We start from the raw sequence: 15,523 nt of genomic DNA, 5'->3' as shown, positions 1-15,523 counted from the left end.
TTTGGGCCTTCCCTTCAGAATGGAAGTGGGGGAGTAGAAATATCTATATCAGGCTGTTAGGCCATGATCTTTCCCTTCGGTGCCCTAAAATAAATGTTGCATCTAAGGTTTGGGATTTAGAGGGTCCCATAATCAAATTTTATTGTACTAAGAGATGTTAGAAACATGGAAGCTTGGTGTGTTTGATTGTTTATGCTTATGGGAGTGTAATTGAACTTTAAGTTCAGTCTAATCGGAGAGGGGGATTTGGAGAAAATTTGGGAATCTATGGATGGATGGCTAATGCTTTATTATTCGTATAGTGAGTTGCTGAAATTAAGCAAGACCAAGTAAGAGTTAATACAATAGATAGGAACCTTGGCAAAGGAATTTAACTAAGGCCAAGGCAGTGGTGGTCAAATATACGAGGTAAGTTAACAAATTGGAAAGGAAAAATTTGTGGCTTACAAATACATATATATATATATATATATACATGTATTACCCTGCCTAACCGTCCATTTAGGACTAAATTTAATCCATCCATTCTTGTATATAAGTAGGGGTCTAAACCCTAATTAATATATTTATTTCGATATTGAGATGAGAGGCACTACAATTTGTCCTTGAAGGGTAAAACTTTTTAATAGTGCTTTGCTCTAGTGTTTGGGATTGTATTTTTTGTTTTTATTTCTTCATTCTCTTTTAAATTTATATCTGTATTAATTTTTTCCAAGATTTAGAATTTTAGCTATAAATATGTTCTTTCTTTTGATCTTTATTGCATTCTCTTCTTCTACCATGCCATGCAATCATTAATCAAGGAGTATATCACTTTAGGTTGTTAATGCTACTTTGTTAGATTGAACTTTTGGTGTTATGAGTTGTAATTATGTTGGTGTTGTACCCATCCTTGATGTGTTGTCATTTTCAACTTTTGTGGGATATGATTACACAATTTGTCCTATTCTTGGTGTTTTGCCATTATTTATTGTGATCATGATATTAGTTGACAAGTTATGGATAATGTAGTTTGATTCTTGAAGAATATTCAAAGATCAAGTTTATGAGAAGATGATGTTTATGAGCTCAAATGAATTTTTTTTTATTAAAGATGAATATAAAAAAATGTTTTTTTTGTAATTCTTTGATATCAATAATATCTTTATGAATATTTTTGCATTTTACGCTCCATTTGAACTTTTAAAGGAGATAAAATCTTTGAGAAACTTCAAAATTACATTATACAAATGTTAATTATGGATAAGGATGTAAAAGACTTTTATGTGAAAATTTAAAATATAACTTTTAAAAGAGCCTATATGAAAGAAATAATAAGTAATATATTTTTGCAAATTTATATATTTTTCAAGATATAAAACATCTTTACAAAAGAATGTTACATAAAAGAAGTGAAGATTTTTAGAAGGACTTAGAAATGCGTAATAAAAACTACTCATAATTGTGGTTTCCATTACTTAGAAATATAAAAAAAATGGTTTTTAAAACATTATAAGCCCATTAAAATTAATATTTTTTAAAATTATATCTTATTACTCCTACTCTAAATATAGGGATTTTCACATTTTACATATATTAAAATATAAATAATTCTTTGATCAGGTAAGAAAATTTTATTATAATTATAATTACAAATTATTGATTCATAAAAAATTGGAAATTTTCAAAATGCTTTAAGATGTAAGAATTAGGGCATTTGAGCTATGGCGTGGTGGCATAGCATGGTCCCGATGGGCATCATTGGCGGCGCTCTCTTTCTCATGGGCTATCTTCCTCATATGGCTCATGTCAAGACCATGGGCAAGGTAAGTTAAGCAAGCAGCACTTCGTCTCCCAGAATGTAGGCCGTGAAATCTCTCTTGGATTGGATCGAGCAGCCCAAGCCCGTGAGGAACGATAAATGGGACAAGCTCATGGACGACAGGGATAGGCGCATAATTGAGAAAGCCCAGCAGCAGGTATCATCAGCACTAGAAGGATTCCAAACTAGAAATTCCTGCTTATCCTCTCGCTTTTGGATTTTTTGCAGGAAGCCCAAGCTGCCGCCTAGCACTGGCCAGGAATCTTTTGTTTGTAAGAACTTTCTTGTGTTTCATAAGAACTTCCAGCCTTTCGGTCGAGAACTATTTCTTCTCATTCGATTTCCATTTGTCCGGTGGAAATTTCACTTTGTTCTCTTGGATTTCTGCCTGTGAAGGATCGGTTTCTTTGTTCCAAAGAGCCCAAAATCCTCGCCAAGTTTCGCAAGTCTTTGTAAGTTTTCTGCGATTTTCTCCATGAAACTAACATTTACTTCACTCATCCAGGAACACCTTGGTCTCGACTTGCATGGTCTTGGTGAAAAAATACTGCCAGCTCAAGTACGCGGCCACAAGGCTGCTGAAAGTAGCGGCCCCGACGAGCATGTTCATCACCACCATCTGGAGACGCACAGCTTCCAGCGGCGACGCGCCACCCATGATAAGTCCCGTCATCGCACCAGGCAGCGAGATTAATCCCACCGTTTTCGTGTTGTCCAGGACGGGACTCAAGGCCAGTATCAAAGTTCTCTTCATCGGTCGCTTGATCGCCTGGCTCGGCGTTGCTCCGAGAGCTAGAGCCGTTTCAACCTGGAAGAACAAAAGGTGATTTTGTTTTCTTAGTTCTAACTGGTTCCACTCGAGCCTTCCGAACTTACCTGGTTCATTTGCATCTTGAGGTTGTCTCGCAGGTTTTTCATGGCGACCCCGGTGACTGTCATGGAGTTTCCAACCATCATTCCACTCACCGGGATCATGTAGCGGGGCGTGAGTGGAAACACCCGAAGCAGCAGTAGCAGCGCGAGCGTAACACCAGTGCCGATGAAGATGGAGATTCCAGCGATGTATGGACTTCGTGGGACGTGTCTTGCTCGTCGCCCCGCCGTGTATCCCGCGACGATCACCTACAAGGTACCATTCTTTTCTTCTTTCTCAAGCTCTAGACGAAGAACAAGCAGGAGAAAGAAGAGATCTTACCATGAAGGTGTAAGCCACGAAGATCCACACGGCGTTCTTCTGCTCGAAGATGAACTGGAGGATGAAGCCGATGAGGGCGAGCTGGACGAAGGCTCTGGCGATGGAGGTGACCATCTCCTGCTCCAGTTGAAGCCGCTGGACGAGCGAGAGCGCGATAGCCATGCCGACAATCGCCAGCGCTGCCACCGGCTTGAGCATTCCCGCCGCAAACTCCTCGAAAGCATTCCTCGCGAGAACCTCCAGGATCATCCTCGCTACTCTCTCTTTTTCTCTCGACACTGGAACGAGGAAGCCGGATCGTTCCAAAGGAACTCTCGCTTTATGCTCGTGGCGAGCACGAGCAATGACAGCCGTCCATTCCAAGAGCTTGCGAGGATCCTGGCCGCAAACGTTAACAACAGCCATTGACAGTTACCACCTATCTCCACGGAGGCTAAGACCTTGCGGTAGACAAGGATATCTTTTTCCCGTACATCGTATGTGGACTCTAACGTAAGAGATTTGATCGGACGTTACTCCAAAATCTATAATTTTTCATTCCTTAGCTCGATGAAACTATGGCTTCCATTCTCCAGTACTGCGTTTCTTCCTGGCTCATCTTAAACATCACCACTTTGCATCCTTCTTTCAAGAGTATGTGCTTCTTCATATCCGCGCGCTCCACGTCCATTATCAGCTCCACTTTGCTGCAAGCTCTGATGGTGTGGAATCCCTGTAAGTCGGGGCCTCTCGTCCACAAGCTATCCACCAAGTCACCCTTCACGATCCCGCAACTCACCTGTAAGATATAGAAGGAAAGACACACGAGTAAACTTCGTGCTCTATCAAGTTCCAAGCTCGCTTACCGCGGAGTTTTCCAAATAGCCATGCCGGAGTATCATGCCAGTCGCCTTGTTCACCAGCATGAAGGCCTTGTAGCCAACCGCGTCTGTGAATCTCGTCCCCCACGAAGTATCTACAAACCATTGCTGCAAGCGGAAGAGAAAAGGATGAGCCAAAAAGGAGGAGCAAAGAACGTGTATAACATCCGACCTGGTAAGGCATCGTCCCGTTTCCAAGCGTCATCACCACTTTCCCATTCCACAAACCGGTTAGCGAGAGCGAGGGGTTGGCCTTGTTAAAAATTCGAACCGTGGAAGCCCCGTCCTGCTGTGGAGGCGGAGGAGGATCAAACGCGGGAGGAAAATCCTGTATAGGCTGCATGAGTGGTGGAGCTGCATCCTCGGCGACGGCCGCTCTGTCATTTCGCTGTTAGCCAGTCTATCGAAAGACAAAACTTCGCTGTCTTACCTTGTAAGGATGAAGAAGACTACCAGCAGTGAAGTGCTCATCTGAAAGCACTGGAGCAACGGCCACTGGAAAGGCCAGAGCGAGCCTTATATGCCACTGCAACAAACTTATAACAAACAAGTTAGTCCAAACCAAAACGAGTGAATGACAATCGTGTGTCGCCCAAGGTACTATCACTTTCGATTTTCTTTAGAACATATTTGTCTGCGTAACCACAATTTGCCTGTGCTACCAGCTAGATCGTTTAGCTGAAAAAAGTATGAATTTCAATGGTACCTCATCACAACTACTGAGCCGGAGAAACTTCTAATGCCGGCTTCAATGGTTGTTGCACTGCCTTGTAACATTGCAGACTGCAAAGAGGCAGATTGGACTTCGAATCCCGATATTTGTACGCATTATCACATGCAGCGCACTTTTCCCGAGGAGGGGGATACCTGCAAAAGCACAGCAAAATTGTCATTCCACTCGTACCTCGAAAAAGACTTGCCTAATAGGCCCGGAAGAGAAAAGAGCTGGGAACTCATCTTGAGCCCACGAAACCGTAGTCCCAGAAGGACCCATAATCCAGCGAACGGAGTTAGTAGCGACTTCCAATTCAGCAGCTTTCTTTTCCTGCACATAGTTTCTCGAGTTACGAGCTTGAAAGTCTGATAAGGATCACAAACCTCTGCCAGTTCTTGTTTTTGCTTTTGTATTTTTTCCTCTCTTTTCTTTCTATTTGAGTCCTGATTCAGGATTTTTTGTATGGCAGACGCCTGCATAAGAGAAACATCGGTTTACTTTGGTCCATGATACGCAAATAAAGTTACCTGTATCTCCTTTGCAGCCTTTTCTACTTGCTGTTTTCGTTTGCTAGCCGCTTCAGCTTTCTTCGCAAGCTTTTCTTCGTCAGTAAGTTTGGCTTTCCGTCCTGCATCCAAACACTTTACCATGAAGGAAAAAAAAAGGACAAAGAACCAAAAAGACCAGTGACGTACTTCGATCAGTATGATTTAGACCCTCGGGAAACTCAATGAGCCCAAAGTTCCCGTCGCCATCCTTGCATGCTTGAAGCGACCTCTGCCTGGCCGTCAAAGGCACTGTCGCTTTCTCCTTCGAGTCCACGCTATCGCTCGGAGAATCTACCTTCTGAGCCTCGTCTCTTCCAGACGTACTTGGTTGTTCTAGTATGCCGCTATCCTTCGCTTGCATGGCCCTTTGTCTTGCAGTCAGGGGCTTTTCCCTTGGCACAGCATTCTCTTGAGTTACTACCGAACCACCTCGTTGTTTTGGCTTTTCGCTAGCGGACTGGAGCTCCTGAATGCTTCCTCTCCTTGGCTTCTTCCTCGGGTGATCGTCATCCGCACTGTCCGTGTTCTCGTCAACTTGTTTGGCAGCAGCCTCCTTCGCACTATCCTGCTGCGGCGGCCTCCTCCTACGTTTTATCACCTCGTCAAAGTCTATCTCGTCGTCGAAGGTGCGTCTCTTCACAACTCGCGAGCTTTTCCTCAACCCCACGCCTTCCGGAGCGGCCTTGGCAACCGGTTTGGACTCCGCTCGCTTGCTCGGGCTGGAAGAGTCTTTACTTCCATTGCCATTCTTCTCGGACGGTTCGGAGTCCTCGTCCGAGCCCTGGATTCATATACAAAAAGAATGACAAAAGTTAGCCCACAAGCAAAGGATGAAAAGGATCAAAGAAAGGAGCGAAGGATACGAACCTCGAGAACCAAGCGCTGGCGACGTCTCTTTGCATCCGGTGGCTTCTCCTCGCTCCCGGCCTTGGATTTTCCATTCGTTTTCCCCCCATTCCTACCGTTCTTGCTCTTGTCCTCGTTACACGTCCCAATTTCCCTGCGCTTGAACACCCTGACGCTCTTCTCCTCGCTCGGCCTACAAACCTCCTCGCCGGCGCCCTCCATCTTCCCCGGGCCGCTAGAATTCCTACGAGAAACCGTCAGCAGCCGATCGGGCTGCGAATGTGGGCGCCGGCGGGCCAAATCCGTGCGCGGCCTCCTGGCGCTGCTGGCGCGCCTGGAATCACTCTCCTCCGCCATCGCTCCCTCCTGTAAGCCCTAACCCTAGCCCAGGAACTAGGGTTGGAGACGTAGTAGGCTTCGTTAGTAGCGGCCATAGCGCTCCCTCGCCAATGCGCCACTAACAAAGGTGCCAGGCTTAAACCAACGGCTGCGATGGGCCATCAGCGGACGGCCCAGATTATCTCTCTTCATCATCAGCGGACGGCCCAGATCATTGCTCTTCCAGGAGAAAGAACCCCACTTGGCGTTGGAACATTGTATTTGGACATTGGTCCAGAAGGAGGGAGGCGAGCAAAGAAAGGATTTTCTATTCTTTCTTTTGTTTTTGCCTCGCTCTCTCTCTCTCTCTTCCTGGCCTCCACATTTCACATTAGTGTCAACAGCGCGAAGAAAAAGCTTTGATCGGACCCGACCCCCAAACCGAGATCTGGGCTCAATCCATCGACAGCCCACTTGAGAGAAGGGATCGAATTAGCAAAATCGACAAACCCGAGCTAAGAAATCGACATTAAATCGAAATCCCGCGAATTTGCCCGCGAATTTGCCTTGGCCAGGACAGAGCCGGGGGAAAGAAATTGGGTGTGCTGTGACCGGACACCAGACTCGTGAGCCTCACTGCCACGGGTCACGGACCACAAGCCCGGGGACCACACGCTGCCAGGGATGGAGATAGCGGGCGCGCCAAATCGCATTTAAATTTCAAACATTCGAATTTAAAAACAAAACCGCGCCAATTACCGGGAATAGAGATCTAGACGGGACAGCGAATTCCACTGTCGGTTCCTCTTTTCTCGATCAATTCACGATCGCAATCCCGCTCCCATTTTTTGACGCCAAAGCTTTTCGACGCCAATCCAGGAGGAGTCAAGATTCCAAAACGTCGCACAAGTTCTTCCCTGTCAAGCTCACGGCCCAAAATCAACGAGTCGCCACCTAAGCAACCTTGGCTTACTCGAGCTCATCCCGCCTTAAAGCCGAGATGAGGAGCAAATCACCAGCTTTAAACGTACCCTGCGAAGCACTCACACTGTGGAGTGCGTGCGTGCGCGCGCGGCTACTGTGCTCTTGTGCCTGGTAATTCCTGCGAAGTTTGTACGCTAGCAAGGCTACCAGCGACTTGTTTGTACGTAGCTATTGACGAGCGCGTAGAAGCCGAGCGAACCACTGGTTGCCACTGCTGCTATCGACGAGCGCGTAGAAGCCCAGCCTGGAAAAGTATAAGAGGAGGCATTAGCAGAGCTCTCAATCTCTCACACTTACACACTTACCTCTCCGGCAGTATAGCACAGCCGCGCAGAGCTCTGTTTCAGCACAAGACGACTATCACCGTTGCGTTCTTCGCTAGCACTGTTTCCCATCTTCACGAGTCCACCCCCTCGGCTTTCTTTCTTTTACGTGTCTGCTGCTCGTCTGGTAATGCCCATGTGAGCTAGGCCTGTTCACCACTGCCGCGTCTTTGCCTTTGTCTCTGCTCGAGTTCTTTTTGCTCAGTCCAGAGCCCCCATTGAAGGAGTCGTGGTATTGATGAAGCTCTCTTCATAAATATCCGGCTGACGGCACGCACAACTTGGATCAGGTTGATGCGTATATGTCTGGAGCTGGGCGGAGTTGAAATAACTTCTCCCTTTCAGACCATGCAGTCGCAGCAGCAGCAGCAGCGGCAGCGGCTCATCAGCTTGCAGCTTTGATTCAAGCGCTGCCTCGCCTTCTTTGGATTTGCGTTCATTCCCTGGTCTCTGCTTTTTCCTACTTGACGAGTTGCTTTCTCGAACTCTAACGTCCAACAGCAACAGGCAGCTTTCGGCTTGGCGATAGGCAGATAGGAATTTTGTCTTGCGTCTGTATGCAGTAGGTGTTGTTGGATGACACGCGCATGAACTGTTGACGACGCTGCTCGTTGTTATCAAGCCGAGAAGCTGAGCTGCACGCACGAACTTTGTGTTAGTCGCAAAGAAAGCAGCTATGTCTTACCTCGCGCCGCGCTAACCGAAGCGATAAAGGCGCGGCAGTGAAAGTCACACATAATTTTCTCGAGCAGGAGCGGCAGCAGCAGCAGCATGGTTTTGATCGGAGTCCTCATCGCTTGTGCCTTAGTGCTGTTGACGTTTCCTGTGTTCCTGGTGCAATGGAGCCTGTACATCGCCCAGAGTGGCAGTGGTAAAATTCCCAGAGGCCGCTGGTGGTTCATTCCCTGGCTCGGCGAGAGTCTCCACTTCTTCTACAAGAGTCCGGATCAGTTCTTCCGCGAGCGTTACGCACGGTAAAGAAAAAACAGTTCTTTCTGTCCTCCACTTTGATCTTCCACCATTTCCTCCAGATTAATTCTGTTTCGAGTCTTCTCCTTCTGCTTCTTCGTCTGTGCAGAGTCGACTCGAGAATAATGCTGTTCTCTTCACGCTTGCAGGTTCGGAGAGATCTACAGGACGCATATCCTGGGAAGTCCGACCATAATTACGTCCACCCCGGAGCATGCCAAGTTTATCCTTGCGACCAAGCATAAGTCTTTCAAGGCGATATATCCCCCGTCCATTGACAGAGTCCTCAACCATCCGTCCTGGGAGGGAGCCTTCCACCAGCGAATTCGGAAAATTGTCCAGTCCTCCATGCTCTCCGAGACGATTCGGGACAGCATTCCGAAGTTCGAGAGTCTTTGCAGATGGTGTCTGGAAGACTGGAACGAGCGGGAGTTTGTTGTCACCCACGACGAGACTCGAAAGGTAAACAGCCAGCAACAGCGCTTTCATGCCTGGTGTCGCCTTTTTCCGCTGTCGAAATTGTTTTGTTTGTGAATTCACACTTTAGTCACTGTCCCTGTGCTCCCGTAAAGGTCGTGGAGTCACGGCCAATTTCGTTTTCACTGTCCGGTCGATGCTTTCGAATGCGTGCAAAGCTTTGTTGATAGCCTCTGATGATCTTTTATGTTGTTTAGTTTGCCTTCCACGTTGCGCTCAGCATCACTTGTAGTATGGCCCCATGCGAGGAGTCGATGCGGTTGCTGGATAGTTACGGAATCCTCTCCAACGGCGCGATCTCGATGCCAATTAATTTCCCAGGAACTGGATTCCATCTTGCTATCAAGGTACGCTTTCACTTTCGCAGTGTTTACGTTCTCCCTGAGAGCTTCTTTAAAACTGCAGAAAAGCAAGGAGATTCTGACAGATTTAACGAGCCTCGTGAAAAGAAGGAAAAGCGACACGGCAACTACTTACAGTGATATCTTGGGGTCGCTTTTGGCTTCAAAGGATGATCAAGGTACCAAGTTCACGGACGACGAGATCAGGGATATCCTCATCACTTTTCTCTTTGCTGGACACGAAACCACGGCCGTGTTCCTCGTGTGGATCGTCAAGTACCTTACGGAACACCCAGATATTCTCGAACAAGTCAGAGTAAGAAGAACGAAATTGGTTTTGCCTGTTTCGCTTAGAAAAACTTACCCCGTTTTTGCTGGCGTTCCAGGACGAGCAGGACCAAATAAGGAGCGCAAGAGAACATCCAGAGAGTCCCTTGACATGGAGCGAGATAAAAAACATGCCAGTCTCGTTAAGGGTAAGCAGCTTTTCAGTGAAGGAAAAAAACAAACCTGGCATGAAACTTACAGGTTGTACAAGAATCTCTGAGGCTGGCAAATGTGGCACCATTCTCGCCGCGTGAAGTAGTCGAGGACGTCGAGCATGATGGTCGGGTCTACTAAACCTCTCGCAAATTTAATCACAGTACTTACCAAGCTTCTGTTATGCAGGTGTCCTGTTTCCAAAAGGATGGAAAGTCCAAGTCTACTACAGACATTTCCATTTGAATCCCACGTACTTCAAGGATCCCCACAAGTTCGACCCCTCCAGATTCCTGGTATAGAAAAAAAAAAGAAGAGAAGTTCCAAGTAAGTTGAGATGGAAGCCTTCGGTACTAATACCCTTCTAAGTTGTGCTGTAGACGCCTCCAAAGCCTGGGATTTACACGCCCTTTGGAAACGGGATCCGGCTATGTCCTGGAAGCGAAGTCGTGAAATTGGAGGCCTTGATATTCATCCATCTTCTCGTCACAAACTACAAGTATGCAAATAGCTTAGACCAACTCCGAGAGAAAAAAAGCAAAAGAACTTACTTGGTGATCTTTGTGAAGTTGGAAGATTGTGGGTGGCGACTGTGGCGTCCAGTACTGGCCGACGCCGAGACCCAAGGGAGGCTTGCACCTCAAAGTCTGGAAACGAAGCGATTAGAACACACACAAACACGCACAGAGAAGAAACACACAAAAAAAAGGGGGAAAGAAGTTGTAAGATAGCCTTTTCTTCGTAATAACCCTGTGGATAAGCACCTGGGAGGGAGCGGCGCGCGGCGATTTCCAAGCATGTGTGCACGCGATTTGGTTTTGATCATCCCGCTTTGATTTGTAAGCGCGCATTCTTTGTAGAGGAGAACCGATTCATTTGCAAGCGCTCAAAGAAAAACCTAGAATAACCTTCTTTTCCCGCAAATTTTTAAACTCAATAAGAAAAGCCCTAAATTATAAGCCCGCGCTCTTTCAAATATTTAAGCTTAGTACCCTAAAATCTTTCGTTTGTACATTTGGAGACCCCGCCGTACGGCATCGTCTCTTTCAGTTGAACATTACCACCCGTCCGTACCAGCTCCCGTGAACTTGGACCGTGACACTCGAGATCCTGTCGATCTTCCGCGCAATGCCCGCGATCTCCTCCAGGAACACGCCGCCGCCGATCCTCTTGAGCCCCGACTCCACCACCGCCGCGCCGTCGCCGCCACTCCCGAGCACCAGCATCGCCCTCAAGCTCGATCGAATGGTCGCCACCACTCGCTCAAACACGGCGTCGCCAGCCGAGAGAGATCTCTCCAGCACCCTGCCCATGAACGCCGCGCACGCATCCACGTCCGGATAGCTCTCGCTGCAGTGCTTGGCGCAAACTCTGGCGAGGAACGATCCAATCTGGCTCACCGACGCCATGGGCTCGTTGAGGAGGCTCTCCAGTTCTTTGCACGCGTCCGCGAGGATGCTCTCCAGCTCGGGCCCATGGACTTTCGTCATGAGCTCTTGCCGGAGAAGTAGAAGCCTGCAAAGCTCGCTTTAGCAAAGCCGCAGTCGAGAATGAAAAGCACACTCACCCGGTAGCCATCACCACCACTCGCTGGAAGTCATTCTGGCAGTCTCGAAGCCTGTTGATGTTGAGTAAGAGTGTTTCTGGTACATTCTTGTCAGTAGCAGCCTCGGAGCTTGTGACGAGGGAGAGGAGCCCGAGACGAACGATGGCCTCGTTGCTTCCCCATCTTACACATCCCAGTTTCGGTTCCTCGGCACCTGTGCGAAAGAAAACAATGAGATGTGACAGAAAAACAAAAGAATCTTTCGTACCTGAGGCAACTGCTTTCTGCCTCGAAGAGTTGGACGTTCCAGTCACAGCAACTCTTCCACCCGTGCACATTGGAAACGCGGGCGGAGCGCTTGCTGGCGGTAAGCTTGCTGAAAGCGACTTGAAAGAGTTTAATGCTGAGTCAACTTCGCTCTTGTGGGCCTCCATCGAAGACTGCGTCGCGCGGATCCACCGAACGGTTTTGGAGAGCTTTTCAAAAAGCTGCTCGTCTGTTGTTGAAGCGGTTAAGTCATAACGATCGGCGAATGCCTTTCGTAGATAGTCAAGTCCAGTCGATCCACTGATGAGTTGCGCGAGGGACTGTAGCCTGACGTTGCTTATGTCCTGCTTTAAAACCTGCCATGAAAGTATTTTAGTATTTTAGTATTTTAGTTGTGGGATTTCGATATCGACGAGAATGCATACCTGCAAGCGCTCGAACACAAAACGCATTCCCTTCACGACAGCTTTCCCAAAGGATTCTTTCGTTGCAGCATCAGTCGTTGCCATTGACAAATCCTCGATAAGCGCCTGCTGTGCAGTCTTGGATTCCATGTCACGAGCTGGAGCACCCAGTCTCAGAATTATATCAAGGGTGTAGTCAAGCAGATTTCTCAGATATCTGAAGTCATTGATGCCCGACTCTAGAACCTGCGGCAGAAAGTAACCATTACTAGAGTTCGAAAGAAAAGAATAAACTTGCTTACCTGTGACAAAAGCTCCAGGTCAAGGCTTTCGCGAATCCCTTGCTTCCATGCCTCAGGCACTATGTTTTCGAGGTCATCCCGAATTTCCCCTACAAGGCTCACAACCTGCCGATAATCGGGTGTATCCTTCAAGAGATTGGCTTCGATGCTATCCCAAAAGGCTCTTTCCATAGTTGTCCGAATTTGAGCCTGTGAAAATGTGCATATATTAGCCATGTGTTTACTGCTTAGAACAAGAAACTTACCTCCATTTTCGACAAACTGCCAGAGGGGTTCATCTGATCTGGGATCGTCCAGTTGCCATCGTGCATCATTTCGTTTACAATTCTCTCGTTTGTCATCCCGGAGTTGTGGAGATCAGCAGCAGGATCGAGGTTCATAGCCTCTGGAACTGCTTCCATGTTTGGAGTGTTGGTTGGAGCTGCAGTGAAGAGGGCGCGTGCAGCTTTCGATTTCGGTCGCTCGTCCTTCTGTCCATCTGATTCCGGCGACTCAGGGACGGTTCGCAGGTCTTCTGGCGACGAATACGCAAAAGGTGACGGTAATGGAACACCATTCTCTTTTGCTTCCAAAAACTTGGAGCGGACGGCTGAAAGCGCTTCCTCCATTTTCTCTAGTCCGGTGTTACCAGTCAAATGGACGATTCTTTCACGCAAAAGTCTTTGGTCTTCAAGAACCTGAGAAGCGAGCAGGTTATACCCAAGTAAACTATCAAGTTTTATAATATTACCTGCTTGCGAATGGCTTGAGTATCGTGTGTCAGCTCCGACGCATCCTTCCCAGGTACGATCTTGCACTTTTGCAGCATAGACACTTCAAGCTGGCAAGCAACTCGAATCAAGTCCTCTTCGAGCAACTCTGCGTCTTTAACCTTCCATGCAACAAACCGGCAGAGGTACGAGTGCCATGCAGTGTCGAAGGAGGCCAGCTGAGCCGCGAAAGGTTTGTGTTGTCCATCGATGTAGCTTTCCGGACATGGAGAAGGCGGAGGGGAGGAAGGAGTCGGGCCGTCTATAACAGTTGAAACCAATGCTTCAAACTCTGGCAATAACTTTGCAGCAGCCTCAGCCAGTGCAGCTTCACGGTCCCCTCTTGCACTGAACACTGCGTCGGGATGCCCGGAGATCATGTAGGCACAAAGGAAAACACGCGCTGGATATCTCTCAAGGTCGTGATGGTCCTCATGCTTCGAGCTGTCCTTTGCTTTTGCAGGAGCCTTGGCAGGAGCTTTGGCAGGAGCTTTGGCAGGAGCTTGAGCGCCGCCTCTTTTGCTCATCCTCGAAGATCCGGAAGAGGCTGTCTTACGCTGTGGCGGGGAGAGACGCTTCAGTAGCACGTCGATCTTTGCCACCTCCGACGATTCCGTCGCAGCCGAGAGCATGAGCCGGCTTTCGATACGGGCAAGAAGAGCTTTCACACTCCTCAATGCCGCAGGAGAAGTTATCCGACTGGCGAGCTGTTCGAACGGAAGAGACGTTACAGTACGCTGGCTGATACCGGACTCGGCAAACTCTTGGGCCAGTGCATAAGTTGTTTTCATTGACACCCGAAATTGCCTCCAGCACCTACGCCATAATTTAGAAAAACGTGAGCAGTTAATAAACAAGTCAAGGAGACAACATACCTCGTCAGCTTTCGACAAAGCCGATCCCCATGCTTATGCATCTTGTGCCCATGATTGTGACACGTTCCTCTACAGCCTCCCTTTTGTCGCAAATATTCTGCACGCTGGCGCTTTGCCTGAGAGAAAGAATCAGAATCCACAAAAAAGTAATAGACAACTTTACCCTGAGAAGGCGAGCTTCAAGTTTCTCCTTCTTGTTCATCAACTCCAGTTCCCTCTCCCGTAAAACCGCTTCTGCCACTTTCCTGGCTTGTGTGACAGTCGCCTGTGCCCGATTCTTTTCTGCTTCCAATAAGCAGGCCCGCTTTTCTTCTGCAGCCGCAATTTTCTGGCAAATGGCAACACGAAGAGCTTCAGCTTTCTCGCGTTCTTGATCTTCGAGAGTAGTTCGCTGCACGATTGACTGTGCAATACGTTCGTTAGCTGCAGCTCGCCGTTGCTTCTCAGCTTCCACAAGCGCCATCCTGTTTGTTTCCGCTTGCTGAACACGCGACTCAACTTTCGTCCCCAGTTCCTCCCTTTCCCTCTCTGCACGGAGCTGAGCTTCAGTCTTTGCAGCCATTCTCAGCTCATGAAGCTTTGCAAGTCGTGTCTGCTCTTGAGCTAAAAGCTCCAGCCTACACGACAAGACAAATTCGTACAAGACAAACTTCAGCACCAAGTCGTCCACAACAGAAAGAAGTTAAAAGCAAACACACCTCTTTTGCTCTGCTGCACAAAGCCTGGCCTCGAGGCGCTCAGCAAGCTCCTTTGGCAGAGGAGAGCTTGTCTGGTCGGATTTACGCTTTGGCCTGGCCTTGTTTGCAAGCCACTCATGGAATTGCTGCAAAAGAAAGAGAGTAAGAAAAACTTCGAGAAGTCAGGAAGAAAGAAGGCCAGCAGACCTGTCTTCTAAAGTCAGCGTCCTTGAGCTTGGCTTCAATATCCTCGAGGCTTTTAGCTTCTGGCGATTGCTCCAGCCTCCTCCTCACTCGTTTTGGCACTGAAAACGTCGCCCGAAGAGACTCCGCCACCTCGATGTCAAACGCGATGGCGGGGCTGGAGATATCCATCATAGTACCCGTTAAGTTCGCAGTATCAGTGGTCATGGAAGCTGCCATGGGCGGAACAAGATCTCAAATCACTGCAAAAAGGACGAGAGAAAACCGCGTGAGACAACTTAACAGTGAATTTTCAGCTGGAATTCAAACTTCAACAGACACAACTCTGACAAAGAGGCATGAAAATGGAGCGGAGAAATGGGGGCAAACGAGGAACAGGGAATGAATCCCTGATCGATCCACCTCTCCGCCGAGAACCAGGAAGAAAGAAAGGAAGAAGAAGAAAAATTTCACACAAAGTGACACACGCGCGCATTGCCATACCAGCAGAATCACGATCGCAGCGGAGCGCCTCTCACGCGTCCACTCCAGCGCCTCCCCGGATCACTCCTCACATCCCGCGCTCGCCAAGCCCTAAGAAATCGCCATTCCTCCCCTATTTTGGAGGAAATGGGGAAAAGGGCAAAATATTGGCCAGCAACG

The 15,523-nt window shown here is 48.0% G+C and overlaps 3 protein-coding genes and 1 long non-coding RNA gene across 7 annotated transcripts; 2 read left to right on the top strand and 2 right to left on the bottom strand.

The window, feature by feature from the left end:
* Positions 1–1,686: 1,686 nt before the first annotated feature.
* LOC112340791 lies at positions 1,687–3,094 on the top strand. Of its 2 annotated transcripts, XR_002990276.1 has the most exons (6): positions 1,687–1,805; positions 1,878–1,958; positions 2,030–2,253; positions 2,307–2,624; positions 2,711–2,930; positions 2,978–3,094. It is a non-coding gene; the product is annotated as an uncharacterized LOC112340791 (long non-coding RNA). The 2 variants fall into 2 exon arrangements; XR_002990277.1 differs by lacking the exon at positions 2,978–3,094 and having other exon boundaries at positions 2,699–2,809.
* Positions 2,064–6,430, bottom strand: LOC9640738 (protein ALUMINUM SENSITIVE 3). 3 transcript variants are annotated; one of them, XM_024659786.1, is made up of 10 exons: positions 5,987–6,430; positions 5,267–5,900; positions 5,099–5,199; positions 4,955–5,044; positions 4,777–4,901; positions 4,563–4,723; positions 4,287–4,509; positions 4,029–4,233; positions 3,842–3,964; positions 3,509–3,774 (listed from the first exon to the last, which is right to left on the bottom strand). In XM_024659786.1, the coding sequence occupies exons 1-6, from the start codon at positions 6,320–6,322 to the stop codon at positions 4,573–4,575; spliced, it is 1,437 nt and encodes a 478-aa protein (XP_024515554.1). In that variant the 5' UTR covers positions 6,323–6,430; the 3' UTR covers positions 3,509–3,774; positions 3,842–3,964; positions 4,029–4,233; positions 4,287–4,509; positions 4,563–4,572. The 3 variants fall into 3 exon arrangements, with proteins under 3 accessions (XP_002985835.2, XP_024515554.1, XP_024515553.1); XM_024659785.1 differs by having other exon boundaries at positions 4,287–4,723; positions 5,987–6,428; XM_002985789.2 differs by lacking the exons at positions 4,777–4,901; positions 4,955–5,044; positions 5,099–5,199; positions 5,267–5,900; positions 5,987–6,430 and adding exons at positions 2,064–2,609; positions 2,678–2,923 and having other exon boundaries at positions 2,997–3,774; positions 4,287–4,575.
* Positions 6,431–7,500: 1,070 nt separating this feature from the next.
* LOC9640340 (abscisic acid 8'-hydroxylase 4) lies at positions 7,501–10,819 on the top strand. Its single transcript, XM_024659787.1, has 9 exons — positions 7,501–8,564; positions 8,709–9,021; positions 9,234–9,383; positions 9,442–9,693; positions 9,764–9,853; positions 9,906–9,984; positions 10,047–10,153; positions 10,238–10,356; positions 10,427–10,819. The coding sequence occupies exons 1-9, from the start codon at positions 8,362–8,364 to the stop codon at positions 10,521–10,523; spliced, it is 1,410 nt and encodes a 469-aa protein (XP_024515555.1). The 5' UTR covers positions 7,501–8,361; the 3' UTR covers positions 10,524–10,819.
* Positions 10,820–10,826: 7 nt separating this feature from the next.
* LOC9640339 lies at positions 10,827–15,487 on the bottom strand. The gene is made up of 12 exons (XM_002985788.2): positions 15,365–15,487; positions 14,885–15,123; positions 14,699–14,823; positions 14,164–14,617; positions 14,001–14,116; positions 13,107–13,941; positions 12,622–13,053; positions 12,377–12,565; positions 12,096–12,320; positions 11,672–12,026; positions 11,425–11,617; positions 10,827–11,372 (listed from the first exon to the last, which is right to left on the bottom strand). Exons 2-12 carry the CDS (start codon positions 15,098–15,100, stop codon positions 10,904–10,906), a joined length of 3,609 nt encoding a protein of 1,202 aa, XP_002985834.1. The 5' UTR covers positions 15,101–15,123; positions 15,365–15,487; the 3' UTR covers positions 10,827–10,903.
* Between the last annotated feature and the right edge of the window lie 36 nt (positions 15,488–15,523).

Source organism: Selaginella moellendorffii, unplaced genomic scaffold (assembly GCF_000143415.4).
Source record: "Selaginella moellendorffii unplaced genomic scaffold, v1.0 SELMOscaffold_70, whole genome shotgun sequence".
Lineage (NCBI taxonomy): Eukaryota > Viridiplantae > Streptophyta > Lycopodiopsida > Selaginellales > Selaginellaceae > Selaginella > Selaginella moellendorffii.
The sequence above is the reverse complement of the archived record's forward strand: the minus strand, read 5'-3'. Positions and strand labels throughout refer to the sequence as shown.

Bases quoted from the DNA above. Each gene is read 5' to 3' on its own strand.
- LOC9640738 (XM_024659786.1), bottom strand. From the start codon at position 6,322: ATGGCGGAGGAGAGTGATTCCAGGCGCGCCAGCAGCGCCAGGAGGCCG. The intron at 4,902-4,954 runs GTTTGTGATCCT...AACTATGTGCAG, and splicing joins AAAAACAAGAACTGGCAGAG to GAAAAGAAAGCTGCTGAATT. The intron at 4,724-4,776 runs GCAAGTCTTTTT...GTGCTTTTGCAG, and splicing joins TTCTCTTCCGGGCCTATTAG to GTATCCCCCTCCTCGGGAAA.
- LOC9640340 (XM_024659787.1), top strand. From the start codon at position 8,362: ATGGTTTTGATCGGAGTCCTCATCGCTTGTGCCTTAGTGCTGTTGACG. The intron at 9,022-9,233 runs GTAAACAGCCAG...TATGTTGTTTAG, and splicing joins CCCACGACGAGACTCGAAAG to TTTGCCTTCCACGTTGCGCT. The intron at 9,384-9,441 runs GTACGCTTTCAC...TTAAAACTGCAG, and splicing joins GATTCCATCTTGCTATCAAG to AAAAGCAAGGAGATTCTGAC.
- LOC9640339 (XM_002985788.2), bottom strand. From the start codon at position 15,100: ATGGCAGCTTCCATGACCACTGATACTGCGAACTTAACGGGTACTATG. The intron at 14,824-14,884 runs GTCTGCTGGCCT...TTTCTTTTGCAG, and splicing joins ACGCTGACTTTAGAAGACAG to CAATTCCATGAGTGGCTTGC. The intron at 12,027-12,095 runs GTATGCATTCTC...CTTTCATGGCAG, and splicing joins TTGTGTTCGAGCGCTTGCAG to GTTTTAAAGCAGGACATAAG.